Source organism: Rhipicephalus sanguineus, chromosome 2 (assembly GCF_013339695.2).
Source record: "Rhipicephalus sanguineus isolate Rsan-2018 chromosome 2, BIME_Rsan_1.4, whole genome shotgun sequence".
Classification (NCBI taxonomy): Eukaryota; Metazoa; Arthropoda; class Arachnida; order Ixodida; family Ixodidae; genus Rhipicephalus; species Rhipicephalus sanguineus.
In genome coordinates this window covers 209,939,495-209,957,688 of record NC_051177.1, presented here as the reverse complement: position 1 = coordinate 209,957,688, position 18,194 = coordinate 209,939,495, and the positions used below count along the sequence as shown (strand labels likewise).

At 44.3% G+C, this 18,194-nt stretch overlaps 1 protein-coding gene across 2 annotated transcripts in view; it reads left to right on the top strand.

Annotated features, from left to right (window-relative positions):
• LOC119384037 (translocating chain-associated membrane protein 1) overlaps positions 1-16,880 on the top strand; it is a 35,988-nt gene extending 19,108 nt beyond the window's left edge. The window contains exons 10-12 of one of the 2 annotated variants that reach the window (XR_005181835.2): positions 5,113-5,282; positions 12,079-12,130; positions 14,696-16,880. Coding sequence is in view for 1 of the 2 variants with exons in the window: in XM_037652327.2 (XP_037508255.1) it covers positions 5,113-5,282; positions 14,696-14,808 (283 nt within the window). In the remaining variant the exon portion in view is untranslated. The remainder of the gene's footprint in view (positions 1-5,112; positions 5,283-12,078; positions 12,131-14,695) is intronic. The other variant, XM_037652327.2, reaches the window with a different exon arrangement.
• Positions 16,881-18,194: the final 1,314 nt, after the last annotated feature.

Sequence of the window (18,194 nt, the reverse complement as noted above, 5' to 3'; positions counted from 1 at the left end):
ACGCTAGTAGAAGTAGAAGTGTAAGTGTTAGCTAAAAGCCGACGTCTTCTGTCTCTCATTCCCTTTAGCAGCCATTTTTTACCTCCAAGGTAGTGCCTGGTGAGATTTCTCCTGTGCGTGATTAAACAATAAAAATTTTGTTCAAAACGCCGTTGATTGATGAAATAAACCAACGAAAGACGCCAGATGTTTTGTAAAAGCAAAACGAAAGAACGCCAGATGTTTCTAAAGCAAAACGAAAAGACGCCAGCTGCTTAACGAAAGACGCCAGATGTTTTCTAAAGCAATGGTTTTCTAAACAATGAAAATTCACAGCGTACATGTAAAATTAAAGTGAGCTGCAAGTCGTCATGACTCATCGAACCTTTAGTATAAACGTGCCCGATCTCACGTCGGTGATGATGTACTGGGCAGAATTCACGGAAGATTCACGGTTTACCGATGAACCTCCGCAGCTTCGCCCACTCATCATCATTCACTCCGTGGATATGCTGTGATTTTTTTTTTCCCCACTCCTCTTGCGTTTTCCCACTCCCCTTACCCCTCTGACCATGTCGGAGGGGCCCCAAGCTCGTGTGTTCTTCTGTTCTCCTTTGTACTCCAGCTGGGAAACCGAAGAACGGGGGAAGGGGGGGGAATACAAAAGGGCGCAATGGCTTGGGGGTCCAAGGTGTAAATCCCCCACTCTTTTTGTTGCTTTCTTTGCTGATAAAGTCCACACCTCCCCCACCCACAGGCTGGGTGTGAGAGGGGATACCGGCTTTATCCGCTGACCGGTTCCGCGTCCGATTTGCTTCGCGTCTTTGCTCCAGGAAGTGCTTTCTTTCATCTTTTTCGCTTTTTCTCGGTCGCCTGAATGCCCCACCAAGACTGCAGTGTTCGTTTCGCAGAATCGTTAGCGTTGTTGATCACCGCGAAAGTTTGTCTTAACAGAAGAGTAAAGTTGGGCGGTTCGTCTTAAGCGAATTTTTTGCATTGAGTCTATGGGAAACCAAACAAACGGTCCCGTGTTGTTCGGTATAAGCAAGAATTCGTCTTAACCGAGTTCGTCTTAACGGGAGTTCACTGTAGCTCTACAGTACACTGCCAGTACGGTGACATTCATTGGCCTGCATACCACATGTGTCGTTCATACAGCCAAGTAGGCTGGATCAGCAACGGAGCCTGCACGCTAGGTTGTGTGTCACAGGCTGCTCGTTTACAACACATATTTTTTTGCTCTCGTCTGTTGCCATTTCACTGGTTTCATGGCACTGTGGGTGATCCAAGCATAAAATGGAAGCAACAGACCATAGCACGCTAATGGCCACTTTCTGTCATGTAAGTTGCACAGTGCCGTTGTCAAAGATTCTGTTACTGCTTTAGCAGAAAAGAATTGTGGTGCACATGTGGCTGTACTGCATTATCGAGATGTCTTCTTATGTGCACGTTTCTAGTTTTTACGCTTTATGAGCCATGTACATCCAAACCTCATTATAATGAAATTCTGAATTTAGCAAAGTATTTCACGCTTTATAACTTCATATTGATAGAACATCGTGTATTTTTAATCTCAATATAAAGAGGCATGCTTGTCCGTGATTTCAACATAACAGTGTTTCACTGCTGCCATGAAGGAAGACCAAGGCTTTGAATTAAAACTTGTGCTGGTGCCACTGGTCAAACAGTTGTGTTGAACACAGTCTTTGCAAATGCATTAAAAGCAGCTGTTGGGCTGCGGCAGCTTGAGTGCTCCCCTCGTTGCCTCTGGAGCGGGGCTAGACATGGAGACACACCCTAAACCACAGCCTAGTTCCATAATTCGTGCCACTTGTGTCAGTGCCTGATTTGCACTTTTTGTTGTCACCATTCATCAGCATGAGTATCCATAGAGGCGGTAGTACTAAACGCAACAAGCTCTCACTTATCTTGCAAGCGGTTACTCGTCAAACGATTGTCACCGACGAGGGCCTCTTGCAGACAATCTCTATTGGCAAGAAAAAAATTGTCGCTGCTAGGTTGGGGATATCACAGAGCCAGGGTGACTACCAACTGGAAAAACTGGAAATTCTCAGGGGTTTTGAACAGTCTGGAAATACTCGAGTAATTCGTGCTCCCATCAGCGAAAATCTGCTGTAACTTTATAAAGGGAACGAAAGTCGCGGTAATGCTGGCTTGAGTTTTTGTGAACGAATTTTTCAAATTGTGTGGCCGCTGCTCTCCTCGCCTTTGGTGTGGCAGAGCATCCGGCTGATGCGTGGCATGCTGGGATCATGGCACATCGTATCACTCACCGTGTGGCGTTGTTCCACGTTCTGTGCTGTGTGTGCCATGCACCCGATTTGGTGTTTCAAGTCAAGTAACAGCATGACTAGCCGTGGAGGTGGTAGCAATATTTGCAGCAATCTCTCGGTTATCTTGCAAGCGATCGTAATCGTTCAGGAAGTGGATGTCGCCGACAAGGCCGGTATCTCGCAAGACATCCTGATCTGCAAGAAAAATGATGCTGCTGCTTGCTGGTGGATATCACAGAGCTCACTCTGCAGTATCCCGAACTCCAAAGAAGCTGTTGTGTACTTTGTGAAGCACATTTCGTGCACGGATGTATTCATGCAATTACTCATGCACGCTCTGTGTAATTACGAGTACTAGTATGATCGCTGACGTGTAAAAACGTATTGGCAATCATGTGGAGCTGCTGTGTGTGGCGTTTCTGCGGCCTTGAGAAACAAGTAAACAAAAACGTACACCAGTTTTGTTTTTTTTCCACCCCCACTTGCTCCTGCTTTACGAATCTCCCGAATTTCGAGGCTGCCAGGTTCGCAGGTCCACATTAGCATTTGCGAATTATTCGACAGGCCCTGCAAATGCTAATGTGGACTTAGTCATTGTTCGCACTGTGCATGAGTTAGCTGATGTTGAATGGTTTGTACGTATTTTTGTTTTGTTTTCTAAAAGTAAGCCTTCTTTGTTATACTGCTCCAAATTTCAGATTTCATGCTAAAAACATAACATTCAGGTTTTTTTTTTTCGTAACCTGCTCCAAATTTGGATTTTTGTGCTCCAAAAGCAACATTTTGCTGTTCCAAAAATTGTTCCGAATCCTATTTCGGCTGTTGCACCCCTGGATTAAGTCATTCTTATTTTCTAACATGCTTGTAAGAGGGGGATATCATCAAGCAACATGGTGTCAGGCCACTTTGACATAAAACAAAGTTCCGTTTCATTCGCGGAAAACTAGGGGAATTTAGAAATGCCAACTTGGTACACACCCTGCAAAGCTCACTCCTGGTGATCCAAAGCTCGAGAGAAGATGTTCTGGATTCGATGAAGAATGCGATGCATTCCCAGTGAAAGCAGTTGGAACAGGTGTTCTTTCAACAAGTGCACTGGTGCAAGAAGTTTTGAGTAGGTGGCCGATTTCTTGCTTGGCGCACTGCCTTGTAAAATTATGTGGGTGTTCTTAGATAAAGGCAACTTACAAGGCTTCTGTTGAGCAAATGAATACCAGCAACTGAAATTCACGACGCTGTAACGAGTCTCACCTGATTTTTCAGACATGTGTGGACGATGCTGCAAAACAGAAAATGTGGCCACGATGATCTTGGGTGTCGTAACTCGGGCTGTTGCCTGGCTTTCAAGCAAACTTAAACCGTATCTTTGTTGCCTGTGATGGTTTTTCGATGTTTCACGTTCATAGGACTGAGTGGTTTGGTTCGACGAGCATGATAGCATTGATGACAAGCCACCATGGCCGAATGGATGCGACAGCTTCCCTTAATACTTAATACCACAGTGCATTGGGCCTGAGCTTCGTTCAGCTTTATGTGTGACATACAACCGCTGTGTAAGTAACTTTGCCAAGTCATGGTCGCCGATTCGAGAAAGTTGACTTTTTAAATGTTATTGAAATTAGTTTTCTTGTGCTGCCCTTTATTTAAACATTCGTACGGCACTTTTTGTGTAAAAAAGAATACTTTGGCCACAAGTACAGTTTGCATAAATATTTGAATTTGACAAAGTGCCAAATTAGTTTTGCCAGTTTTCCAAGCATCGTTTTGTCGAGGTTTAACTGTATTGCAGTACTAGAAAGCAATAGTGGTTCTAACAAAGTTGGGCTCTCCCTCAATTTTAACCAGCATTTCTCATTCGGGGGGAGCTGAAGAAGTGAAGCAGGGTAAAATACCACTTGAACAAACTACTAAATTGTTCTTTTAAATTGTTCTAATTAAATTAACTTTTTTGAAATGCTGTCACATTTTAGTTTAATGAAATAAGTGCAGAGCAAAATATGTTCTACGAACATATTTTGTGATGCCATCTGGTGCCTCTCACGTCATATTGATCACGAAATTGACTGAAAGACTGAGTACAGACAGCGCATTGCGTTTTGAGGTCACCTGTGAATCGCTGCTCTATCTGCAGAAGAGATTGTAGCGAGCGTCCTACCTCAGGAAGAAGAGGAGGAGGAGGAAGAAGTAACCCTTGTAAAGGAATCACCAAGAATTTCAGCTAAAGATGTGCTTCAGCTGATGTATTTGGAAAAAGTCAAGTCCTTTGCTGCCTAGGAGAGTGTTGTGCCGGAGAAGGTTTGTGAGAGCTTGGACACAGTGACTCAATGCTAGACCACTGCAGTTCTAAGTGCACAAGTGCAGCAAGAGATTACTACATTTTTTTCAAAACAAGCTAAATAAGCAGAAATTCACATGAAAATGAGCAGAATCGCAAATAAAAGCATTCAAATTTCATTTCAATGACTGATGTTTCCTTAGCTCCTGATGACAAGTTGCAACACAGCTATTTCAAATCGGCGAACTTTCACATTAACCAACTTTTTCCTGGGGTCCCTTGAAGTTTGTTCAAGTGAAGTTTCGCCGTAGAAAGAATACTAGCACATACTATGTTAATTTGTGGCATGAGATGCAAATATTATGGATGCAGAGGTGTCATGAAATTGATCATCTGAAGTGAGTGCTGCAGAGCAGGCACATTATGAGTGTTCTTTTTTCTTTCCGGGTGCAGTCTTAGTAAATGATATCTTCTCAGGAAACACCCATCATGCACATTTAGTGTGCATTTTCTTTTGGACATTGTACAATTGATTGATTGATTGATTGATTTGATCGATTGCAGGGTGAACTGCACTGTGGCAGTGTGTCTTCTTCAGGCGTGGATGATGTGGAACTTTGTCAACTTCCACCTGCAACTGAGGAGGGAGCGTGCCGAGGCACAGCAGAGCTCGGGTCCGGCTGCCAAAAAGAAGGCAGTCGCTCGTAAAGACCGCAAGGCCAAGAAGGATGAATGTGAGCCTCTTTTTATCTCATTTGAAAACGGCTAATTGTGCGGCAAAGTCCTGCTCTCATATTTCCTTCCTTGTTAATTTTTATTTAGCTCCAAAGATGGACTGCATGGTCTTATCATTTTAGAACAAGTACTTTAGTGATAAAGTACACTTGGTACATGTACCAAGATTAATTTCACTCGAGCGCACTCTTGTCGCCAATAAAAAAAATAATAATAAAACAGCAGCCGCGGTATTTGGCTGCTGTCGTGAAAGATGCAGGTTCAATCCTGGCTGTAGCAATTGCTGGAGGCAAAATGCTCGAGGCCCGTGTATTGTGTGGTTTCAATCCTTATTGAAGAACCCCATGTGGCTGGAGTTTTCCAGAGCCTCCACTACGGTGTCTCTCATAGTCACTTAGAGACATTAAACCCCATAAACCAACCAAGCAACAGAAAAGGAGTGTCTTGCCATCATCTGGGGTGCTATTTTGTAAGCGTTCTGTCACAGAGCGAAGGCGGAGCGTTCTATGAGCTGCACGGGGTTGGTCGCGGCTCGATTCAAATTCAATGTGCACTGCTTAACGGTCCAAGACGCGAGAATAGCCTGGAAAAGCCATAGAACCGTCACGTGATAGCCACAGAACGGCTGGAGACCTCGTTCCATCGACCTCCTCTCCCCGTTCTATCGACAAAAATGGATGCAAAACGGTCTCCGGACGGCTTGGATTGGATCGAAACGTATGCGCGTGGGCTGAGGAGAGGAAGAGTGGCTTTAAGCGCTGACTGGTATTGAGCCATCTTTTTGCGACAGTTTGCGAAAATGGCGTCTCCGTTCTCGTTCATGCCATTTCGTGTCGCCTGCGTGGCTGCTGCAGTCACGCAGAAACGAAGCCCCGAGGTAGAAGGTCCGTTGAGGTGATGACTGAAGAGGAATTCCGGCAGCACTTTCGTCTGAATAATGGTTCGAGTGCTGGCGCTGTTCAAATATTACTACAAGTGGACAAATACTAGAAGGATTGGTTGGAACAGCATGGTAGCCAGCGCCACTATCGACCGTCTCTCGAAACTGTGACACCACCTAGCACCATGTCAAGATGCTAACACAAATAAATTGTTGAAGTAGTCGTGTTCTTCAGTTTAAAGCTTTGAAAAACAATGTCAGGCAATGTTAATGTTCAGTTATAAAAATTTCATATTTTTTCGTGCGCTGAAAACATTCCGGAATTCCTTAGCTAGCTATTGGCTGCTTGCTCCCTCTCGTTCTTCGGTTCGGTCCCGCCTCCGTTCTGTGACCAGTGATCTGATAGCTGTGCCAATTGCACCAGACTGTGCCAAGACGTGAAACCTGCTACGTCCTGCTACATCTTTGCTGTTCTGCACCAAAACTGCGCCATACTATAAGCACACTAGCGTAAAAACGTGCGCAGCGCGCCGCCGGTGGCAAAAAGCGACACTCCAAAGCTGCCGCGCGGTAAAATTTTCATTTCGTGGGAGGAATGGGTTCGTGCATCATTTTTCGCGGCACGCCGCCTGGTGCTTTTGGGGGACCTGACCGGACGCAGATTGATGGGAAGGCTCGTTAAGCGCTGGTTTGGCTTGCTCAGGCTTTTGGGGGCCGACATAACCCTCTCCAGACAGCTGTAAATTGGCCTGACCGCTTAAAAATGCAGCTTGGAAGGAGCGGCTCGCCGCGAGCTGGTGTGACCGCACCGCCGCAGCAACATAGGAGTAAAATTTCAGTTGTTGGTACAGCTACGTCCATGCCCGTCTTATTTTTTCCCCCTTTTTTAAGTTCCACTACTCCAACCAGTGTTATACCCCTGTCACACGGACAACCTTAACCGTGGTTAAGCTGACTACGGTTACGGCTAACCGTGGTTAGGGGTAGCTACACAGCAGACATAACAGCAGTTAGTCTCCTTACCGCGGTTATCGCAAACAAAGAAGCTGGCAAGATGGCGGACAAGCTTCGCTCCAGCCGTGAACTGGCGCAGTAAATTGGCAGCTTCGTGTTGTTTAAGGATTTTCACGAAACGCGACTCCAATCAGCGAGAAAAACTCGTGGAAAACTAGGTTCGCCGTGGAACGGCTATCAATTAAAACTATTTCGTTCTCGGCGGGATTAGCAAAAAGCGTATCGCTACGCGTTTCTTGAGGGGAATTGCTTTTCGCATTGTTCGTGTCTCGCCGTCTCAGAGCCTCAGGTCGTTCCAAGTTCAATGTCGACATCCTGAACAAGATGGACGAAAATGGTGACACTATATCATCTTGGTGCCGCCAAGGCAGTGATGGCAGTGAATTTTGCATTGTCTGCAGTCAGGCAGCTATTTTGCACTGCTTACATCTTAACCAGCCCAAAATAGGGCGGGGATAGATAATAATATACATGCTCTAATTTTCAGGACTTATGACGGCGCGCATGACAGCATGAGACTATGTGGCTACGTAGAGCAAAAAGTTATCGACTCCACAATCCAGCTTCAAGGCTCTTCCACTGGGCTGCGCGACACACCGGTTTTTGTTACTTTTAAACCCGATTTAAAAATATAAATCCTACCTACAACACGAAAAGGATGCTGGAATCTGTCACCATATTTTACTGTCTTTTCATTCTTACCAGGATCTAATCACACATTGTGACCATTTGTCGGTCCCTTTAAAGATTACTTGAAGATATGTTGCAGTGAACAGCGTAGGAGACAGTGTTCACAGTTCAGTGTGCTCTGTGCACTTGCGCATCGTTGGCAGGTCTTGTTTCCTCCCAAGAAACAATATTAGTCGCTACCATATCCTGCGCTCAGCGTTTGTGCAATACTGTTAAAAAATTGCAAGGGTGTACATTTGATTTATTTGTTCAAAGCCAACTGAGATGAAGTTGAAGGTTCATGCACCTTCTTCTACCATTGGTTTCCCGATGAATCGCATGCCAGCCAACACCACAAATTGTCTCCTTACTTTCAGGACAGACCCTGTATGCCACAAAAGGCACATGTTCGGGGGCAAAGTCCGTTAGAATGCGTGCTATCCTCCCCCATCCAGCAGGCTTTTTATTCGTTTTAAATCTCAGTGAGTTGCATTTACGTGTTGCATTCAAAAGTGGTAGATGTTCAGCTTGCAGAAGATCCAAGTCCGTTCCCCTGTCATGTACCCCTGCGGTACAAATGAGATTTGTTCAGTGCAGCCTGGCAGCATGATACTGTTCATGATGACATCCTTTTTTTTTTTTGGAGTTTCATTATTTAAGACCACTGTCATAAACACGGTTGCCAGGTCAAAAAGTGCTAAAAAATTGAAAGAAACTAGCCAAAAAGTAGCCAACTTGAGCCAAGGGCAGTAAAAGTAGCCACACGTGTGAAAATGATGTCGGTGTTTTTCTTTAAATTACTGGACTCTTTCCGAAAATCTAAAGTATTGCATGAACATTTCAAAATCAGAATTTCTGACATTCATGCATAAATTGCTGACTTTAGCAATCATTTCGTGTAGGATAAGCAAGTTTCTTGCGCTGTTGCAAAAGGCAGTTACGTAGGTACACAAACCTTTGTGTTAACATTTGGTGCCACTGCACATACCACTAGCCTCCTGGCACGCACGTTGCATTTCTTATACAGCATACGCACCGAAGCAGTGCACACACTACTAACCTTATTCTAAAAGTCTAGTGACACTGTCCTCACGCCTCTTGTGAAAGTTTTCTTTAAGGAGAGTAGAAGTAACCGCCTTGTGGCGACACTAAAATGTGTACAGCATGACTGTACTCAAGATCGCAGTTGCTGATATACTAATAAGCATAAATTGTAGTCGTCTTCGTAATCATTTCCTGTGTGATGACGAAGTCCGGTTATTCCCGAGTTGCAGTTCGTACCAAATCCTAAGAAATTACATCAGCAGTTCATCGAACATTCAATTTCTAACGTCAGTGAGTGCAGAATGCCGAGGAAACAGATCGCTTTCGACTGTCCTGTTCGCTTCTAATTAACGTTTAAAGTCGCGTTCAGCAATTGGTGGTCTGCTAAACGAGGCCCTCTGCAACACTTCTCCCCGAGCCTCAGCCGTGCGTGTAAAAGCCGTCTCTTTTTTGTAATGCAAGTGCCTAACTCAATCCGACTTTATAATATCCTGTGCTGCCCTTTGCCATTTTGGTAGGGTTTTGGTTGGGGCCAGGAGAACCGGTTTCGCCAAAACAAAAGCCTCCGAGGTAAAAAGGTGTTTCGCGGCCTTTCCACTAGGAGAACGGCGTGTATGCGTGGCATCGTCAAAGAGGCGGATTTTGGGAGCTGGAAGCATGCCTTAGCCGCCAATAATTTGGTTCAAATCGAGGGAACAAGTAGCTAAAAAGTAGCCAAGTAGCAAAGATATTTTTTTCTGCCGCCACCAGTCTAAAAAGTAGCCATACCTGGCAACCCTGGTCATAGGTATCCAATAAAGCATAGAGTTTCCTACAATACTTACTAGAGGGAACTCTGGCGCTAGTGTTTATGGGAGCTGCAACGCATGACGCTTCAGCCAGCATGGGAATGGTGGGTAGTACACGGATTTGTCTAAAGTTCATTCTTTCGACTCCATTTGGCTGCGCATCGCCTGCATCCGCTTTGTCGTAAAGCAAAACTCAGCAAAAGTCAGCAGTTCCACTTCAGCACTTTAACTTTTTTTAGGCTCACCAGTTGAAATCTGGTCACGAAGTTCACAACAGTCTATTCTTTTATCCGAAACGAACGCCAAAACACAGCAATAAACAAAGCCAAAAGTACGTTTGAAGCCGCAAGCACGAAGACTAGGCAAATTTGTGTACTACCCATCATTCCCATGGTAGCTGAACGATCGCAGCGCCAGAGTCCCCTCTTGTTAATTTTAGGAAACTCTATGCACTAAAGATGGTCGTATCTTATAAAAAAAAAAGAAGGTAGCGGTGGATGAGCCAGGTGGAGCTTTGTTAAACTTGGGGCTCAAGTCTCCATAGCCGCACCTTTGTGACATGGCGCCCTGAAGCTTGCCAACACAACCTTGTTCATCCAGTGGACTGGGAAAAAATTGCCCAGATTTAGCTCAACCTCATATGAGGCAAGCAGTGAACAAAACGACCTGTTGAGTGAAGAAACCTATGACCCTCATTCCTGGTTTGCACAAGATCGGTTTCGTGACTGATGAGTGCTTGCAGTGGTTAGGGCTCCAAAACTTTCTTTGCAATGTGATTTGCAAGTGAGTTGGTCAGTAATGTATGTAGCAGGCATGATACACGTGCCCTGCACTAAATCGGAATGGAACTGCTTGCCGCAACTGCGGTATCCACACGCTTGGTATCAGCACGATCAGATGTGGCAACCAAGCAAAATGTATTCAGTCAAGGCAGAAATGTTTAGTTTTAAGTAGGGTATGCATTTGGGCTGGTTGGTTCATGATTACAACTCGAAAAACAGTGCTAAAATGACAGGACGAAAAAAGGACACAGACAACAGTCCTCAGTTCATCCTGTCATTTTAGTGCTGTTTTTCTATTCGTAATGTTTTAGGTATGCATGATTTAAGAGTACTACTACAAGCCTGCGTGGTATACGCAGGGTTTGCCAACAATTTTGGCACCCCTATGAGCTACAGCATGCTGTGTAGGGCCTCAAATAGTAATAACGAACTGTCACTGCTGCACTGGCCATAAGAACCACTTATGTCAATGCCAGCAAAATTACGACTGTGTACTTTCAGCTGGTCAGCTTTAATATTGTTTTGCAATTTTTTAAATTTTAACATTTAAGATCAAAGGTTTTGCACACTATGAGTTCATTGTTGTACGACTACTGTTTGCACAATTCTCACAACGAACCTAATACAGTTATAATATTGTAAGACATTGTGTAAGTAACGTTGGTCTTTGAATAGTAAAGCATCTGTTTCACTTATGTGGCAGACGTAAAAATATAGCTTGCGTAGACATATGTATCTATGGAACATCACAGCAATGGTGATGGCACTGGTTTGCACGGACAGGCCATTTAATCACTGTCGCAATAATCGAGGATGAGCTCGGTGTTATCCATGGCAGGCAATGCGAGATATAAAGGGCATGAAACATCCCCGACAGATCCCGCCGATGAGCACTGCGATGTGCTTTTTATTTCTTTGGACACTAGTGCCGATTCTGCTGGTAGTGCAACGCTCTATGCTTGGCAGACCCGGAGGGTTGTTCAAGTTGATGAGTGTGCAACCACCTACGCGTGAATGAGTACTAACGTTTGATGCCTGTATTATATACTAATGTTTATTTTTGCCCAGACTAGATGAGTGGAATCCATCAGAATTAATGGGGTTTGAACGGAGTAGACGTTGCTGCACTAATGATTGAAGCTGTCCTCCCCATATCAAAGCACAAAATGCTTAGCTATCCTTGTTGCCGTCTGATGTGTGGGGATTGTCGGCTGCAGCCTACCTCTGCTGATGGTTGCAGTGATATCGGTATGATCCGAGACAAGGCATGTAGGAAGGCTACGAATGGCTGGTGGGTGTGCATGCTATCCGGCAAAGTGGCCCTGGGATTTCTGTTAGGCATGCATGTTGCTGTTCCTCCGTTGTCGTATGACACTGCCTGCGGCATTGCATGTTAATTTACCTTTGTGCAAGGAGAGTTGCTGTTCCTCTTCTTCTTCTTGATACTGTGCAGATTGCAAGTCAATAATAATTTGCGCATTTAAGATGCAGGTAGATTTTTCTTCTACTGCAACTGTTTTATCTGTCTAATGCAGCTGCTCAGTCTCCACGGTAGGGTTGAGAATTGGCTTTTACTGCTACATGTCAATTGCATTATCTTTCTTTGGTTTCGTTACAGAACAATTGTCCAAATTGTCTAGAATTCTCGAAATGCAGTTCATGTTACGGAGGTAAGCTATACGGTTTTTGGTCTGCACAGCAAAACTCACTCGTCTGGCACCTCTCTTGGTGGCACCGCAGACGGCCAGTTTCTTGGTGGTGGCTTATGGTGGTGGCAGCTAACTCGGGGCACCTCTGTACGCTTCAGCGCATGCAGCGATGGTGATAGGGGATGAATGCATTTGGTTTTTGGATGATTGGCTTTGTTATTAAACTTATTGGCGCAGTGTTTCTTTAATTTTTGGGGGGATTTATTCAAATACTGCATTTTGTGCTCTTCAGCTTTCGCCTTTGTGCACGAATAGGGCGGGAAGTTCACTCTACTTTTTATAATGTATTTGTCTTAATGTTGCACACTTTTAATAATAACTTGCCATGACCTCGTCACCTTCAGACATAAATCGGGGCAAGAAGCTTACGTAAACGTGACGTCTAGCACTGAGATATGGTGAATTTCACACAGTTTTTTAAATGCAGTGAAGACTGCATTCATTGGCACACGAAGTATTGGAACCTTTCGCTAGGTGTAAAAGGAAATAAAGATGTCACAGGAAAATTATTGCCAAGTGGCATTTTTATCCCGCATTCAAAGCTTACATACTGGCCTCGTCATGTGACAGACAGTATCAATATGTGCGACCTCCAACCACTTGGAACCTTGGGCCACTTCCTTTTGCATAGCATAATCCTTGCTGCAAACAGATTGTGCAACAGGCTTGTTTTCCATGTTTGCATTTTTTTCACTCCCTGTGTGTTCAGTATTCTTAGACAAGGGTGCAGGCATAGACCAATATTTCAGTGGGCATTAAAGAACTGCTGGTGATCAAAATTAAATGGTAGCTCTCAGCTGTGGTGATCCCTTGTAGCCCCTGTGTTTGTTATGTTTGTATGTGGATGCCTGTCTGTGAGGAAGCAAATCAACTTTGGAAAAGTGGCTTGTTCTCGTAATGAACAATCAAGACAATGTTCAGTACTGAACCCTTTGATGCCTTTTTCGTTGTCATCTTATAGAGGAGATAATTCACATCTTGTTAGGGAGATAAATATCCTGACAAATGTCTGCACATCTACTTTAAGATAGCGATTCAAAATGCTGAAGAGCCCCAGAAGTTTTCAAGAAACATCGCCCAGAAACAGCTAATGTAATAAGGTGTGAGGATTTTAAAAGGCATAGTCTATAGTATATTTGACATGTACCGTTCTTGCTGTGGACGTTCCTTTTTTTTTTTTTTCTTTTTGCATTTACTAAGAAAACATTCTCGTCTAATGAACATGTCAGTGCTGGTGTTACTGTGTACTATTTGTGTCAAGTGAAACCTGAACAAGCCTTCGCAACGGTATACATAGTGCGTGCCGTCCTGTTATCACCGTGGACAGGCGCGCATATGCGCAGTGCGGTCAAACCGGATGCGCGTGCCTGTCATTGGTGATGACAGGACGGCGCGCACTAATATCGTTGCGAAGGCTTGCCAGTGTTCGGGTTTCATTTGACGCAGATAGTACATTGCACATAACTAGGCTGGTGTGAATATTTGAACGAATATTACTACAGTATTCAAATTCGCTTCAACACCAATTTAAAATTTCAGAAATTTGGAGGTACTCAGAACATATGAATGCACATATTTTATTGCATGTAGCACACCTGAAAAGGTGGTTTCACTGCAGTGTAGGGCCGCTATGCTGTAAAACCGCCTATTCTATTCAGGGGAGGAGGAAGAAACTTCATTCAGGAAAAAAAAAAAAAAATTCAGGCAGTTATGGTTGGGCCAGGGCCCGAGCGTCCAGGGCTGGCATGAGTGGCTCACTGGGCCATTTGGCTCTGCTTTTCCCCTTTCAAAAGCCATGCCTCCCACTGCTTGTGAAACCTGTGTGGTTGCCTAGTGATTTGTGGGCTTCTTTGTGCACTACCATGTTATGTGTGTGAACACCACGGACAGGCTTCCCCAACCGAGTGTTCTGGGGTATATTTTACTTGGGTGGTATAAATTGGGAAAGCTCCAGCCCCTGGCTGTCCAAGTGTGGAAGACCACGTCGTCTTTGTTGGAGAAGGAACGAATTGGAAACTGCTGCGAGGCCAAGCCTAATGTGCATATTACTTGCACCCCATTAATTTTCTTTAAATTTTAAAGTGGGCTATCTGTGGCAAAGTTTAAAATGTAACGAAAAATACTTGAACACAGAGTGTCGTTGGAGCCAGTGTTTCGTAAAGCAGTCTTCGAGGCTGCCTACCTTAGCACATGTATGTTTATGCTTTGTACCCTCTCCTCTAACCCAAACAAAATAGGAGAAGAGGGCAAGTGCAAAAACGAGAGAGAAAGAGGGACCTTTTTGTGTGACAGGCTGTAATTGACAGTAATGGCCAAGTGTACTTGCACGAACTGGCACTAAATTTCCCTGCCTGCTTGACGTGTTTCACAAACCTTCCTGTACTTTCGTGGTAGCTCAGCACATAGTCAGCACATAGGGGTTTTGTTTGTTGAGTATATGTTGCACAAAACAAGTGCATTGCAATGCAATGTAAGAAGGGCAGTAGGTTGAAGTTAGCACCTTCCTTTTCTTGCACTGTCTTGCAGCGACCAAGCGAGCAGCGGACGAGGATGTCAACGAACTGCCCGAGGTGGACCAGAACGCTAAAAAGGAGCTCCGTTCTCGCCACCTCGCCAGTCCCAAGGCGAAGAGGAGTTAATGTCTGCCTCCTTAATGAATGTTTTTCTTTTCTTTCTTTCTCTCGGCCATTCTCAAGCTTCTCTATCTTTTATTCTTTCCTTTCACTCTACGTTCTCACACTGGACTCCCTCTTTGATTTGAACTTTTTCCTGGCTGCAAGAGTTGTTCCTTTTGGTTGTTCTTTACTTCCAAGGCCTCATGAAAATCTGTTGTTCTTTCACTTGACACAGTCCAGAAGCAAGGTTCTGTCAGTGCAAGGAATTTCCCCAGTGAGCTGTACCAGTTTCTGATCTCAAAACCCATGGTGGGAACAGAAAGGGCTTTGGCTTTCTCGGCTTGTAATGTCCATATTATGACAAGAGGGTGAAACTGTCCGTGTTCCGCTCACACTTTACTGCCAAATTTGCAATGCAAGCAGGAACTGGACCAATACTTACTGTAGAAGCTAGCTTGTAAGGAAGCTGGGACAAGTTGCAAAGCAAGTGAAGCCAGACAGAGTAGGTGGGGCTCTCGTACTCACCCGCATATATTTTCTATGTGAGTATGTTGGCAGTGCGGTGCGACAAGAATTGAGCTTGACTGTCTCATATTCTTAGTTTACCGACTGACTACACCTCTGGTGTTTCAGTTATAGACGTTTTGTAATTACAGTCACTGTAGGAAGGGTGCATAAGTTGGCCTGCAGCAGTACGACACTGCCCTAAAGCCAGGTACACTTGTCACAAGTGTAATACGTGAGTACCTTGAACATAGCATTGTTTTAAATTTGAATGAAAGAAGTACGCCACACGGGCAAAGTCTTTCACTGCTTAGCACATTTACTCTTATTGGTCCATTACAAGGTGAACAAAGGAAAACGGAGAAAGCGCTGTAGTGCCGTCTCGTATGGCCTCTTGAACAACTGAACGAACTAGGGCACTGGGTGTGGCCCAAGAAGTGACAACCAAGACACACATACTTAGGCCTTCCACAGCGATTTTGTATGTGGCATCCTCCTTTGCCATTTTGTTGTTTTATGCTTCCTCACGGTATCACCATGGTGACAAGGAAGAGCACCCACAAATTGTTCACTCACGCATACTTCCAGCATACATGCCTTTCCACTAACGCCCAGTTATTGCACGAAGCCACTGAAAGGTTCACCCTTGAACTGTGCTTGATCAGGGAAGTTTCTGCGGTAGCCACAAATCGAAGGGACTGTCTCTTTGGTTCTTCCATTCACTTCCTTTTTGTCTTTAAATTTCAAGAGGACCACATGCTTCATTGACGGAAGTGTCTTGTTCACTTGTTGTTGTGCAAAAGATGTTCTTCTCACTGGCAGCACCAATTCCTTCTTTCTTTCCTTCTTGGTAACTGTATTCTTTGTCTTCTGCCTTTCCCACTTTATTTTCCTCTTGTAAAACCTGGTGATCTGCTACACAATTGGTTTCATACCTACTAGGCAATGTTACCAATGCACACATTCATGGTGCAGCCATGCATTGTATAATGTAATGAAATGCTAAATAGACTGATGCCACAAAATATGACTTGACTGTCATGCAGAGGCAAGCCTTTCACAGATCTGAACCATTGAAGAAGTGGAGTGACATCTAGCGACCAGCAGCCATAGCACACTTTGTAGCAGGCCCGTAGCCAGGGGGTGGGGCCAGGGCCCTCCCCGAAATTTTTATGATACATGGTGTTTTACCGAAAATAAATAACGAAAATAGGCGTTTTTCTCAAATAGTCAAGGCTTTCAGCAAGTGGCCCCCCCCCCCCCCGAAAAAAATTCCTGGCTACAGGCCTGCTTTGTAGTAACGTTTCTGCCCAGAACATGGTAATTGTATGTGCTGGAACCACAACGGTGCAAATGTTAGTTCTAGCATATGAAGTAGTTCTTTCATGGAACGCATTGCAGGTCGATAACAACCACACTGCAAAACGAGACTGCTTAATTTGGGCGACTTTTGCATCATTGCCTGCTATGTATGAAACGGTGCCAGCCATTCATCTTGTCTGCTCGAAGCGTACACACCACCCACATGCTCCACAGAGTGAGAATTACAAAGCCATCTTTTCTTTGTAATAAAATGAATTTTTTTTCCATAAGTGTTGTGGTCTTGCAATCCGCACACATGTTCAGGGGTGGAAGTGGTGTACCATTTGTGCCACGCTATGCCACTCCGCTTTTCCTGTGCCATCGTATTCCAAAACACATTAGTAGTACTGCGCGAAAAGCACTTCGAAGCAGTGCTGCCAAATGTCAGGCATCAATGATATGTTCAATGGCAGTCGCCTTGCGCAGGGAGCTGTCACCCGTGAAGTTGCAAAACAAAAATAATAACATTTAAAGATAAATGGAGTGGCTGCATGCAGCTGACACCACCGCATGTAACATAGGGTGCGTGTCCTTACGTGTGCACCTTAATCTTGCCGACTCAAAAGGGCAGACTGCCATATCCATGCTTCTGCATATCAAGTGCGCTTGTTCAAGCGTATAGGGGACAGGCCAGGTTTCCCGTCTTTGGTCAATTGTGGCAGATTGGAGGACAAAACATAAGTGGGGAATTTTTAAGGGGCATTGACACGAAAATTTGCAGCTGTCGTTTTTCTGCATGAAAATACTACTGCACCCCGACACTGTATGAGCTTCTCATCACTTGCTTGTGCCGTGACGTTTCTATGGCCGCTTTGTTGGCGACGCGAAAGCGTCCATTTTGTATTTTTTGGCACACTTGTAACGCAGTTTCAGCAACGTTTGGTAGGGCACAGATAATTTTGCCGAAAGAAAGCACGTATACAAAAGTCAATATTCACCAAGTTTTATTATCCTCAGTTCAACGTATCTACCGTAATAACTGCCTCTCAAAAGCTGTATACGGTCGTCGCCTGTGCCCACTTCTTTCACTATATCCCACAAAATTTCCTGATTAAAGTTGTCATACTCCTTTCTATTTTAGATATTTCTATACACTGAGTTTGAACAAATTGGTAGGCTTGTGCGAATATTCGAGCACTTCGAATGTTCAAACGATTATTACAGTATTCAAATTCGAATTTAAATGATCGGAAATTTCGAAGTGTCCGAAATAAACGAACACATGTACTATATTAGTCCGCATGTAAACCTCCTGTAAATGTGGTTTCACTGCAGTGAAGGGGCGCTGTACCGTGAATACACCTTTCCAGGGCAAATTCGCACTGCTGCGAGCTCCACTTCAAGGTTGAATGAACATATTACCCTCACATCGATTCATCATTTTTTAACTTTAAAAGCTTGTTATACCGGCTTATATGCTCTAAGTATACTAAATTTTAAAACGTAACGTATTTTACAGGCTATCACTTGCATTCTGCCGACAGTCAAATCCTGCTACTATTCAAAGTTGCTTCCACTTGCTGCTCAGAATTCGAGTCTCCCAT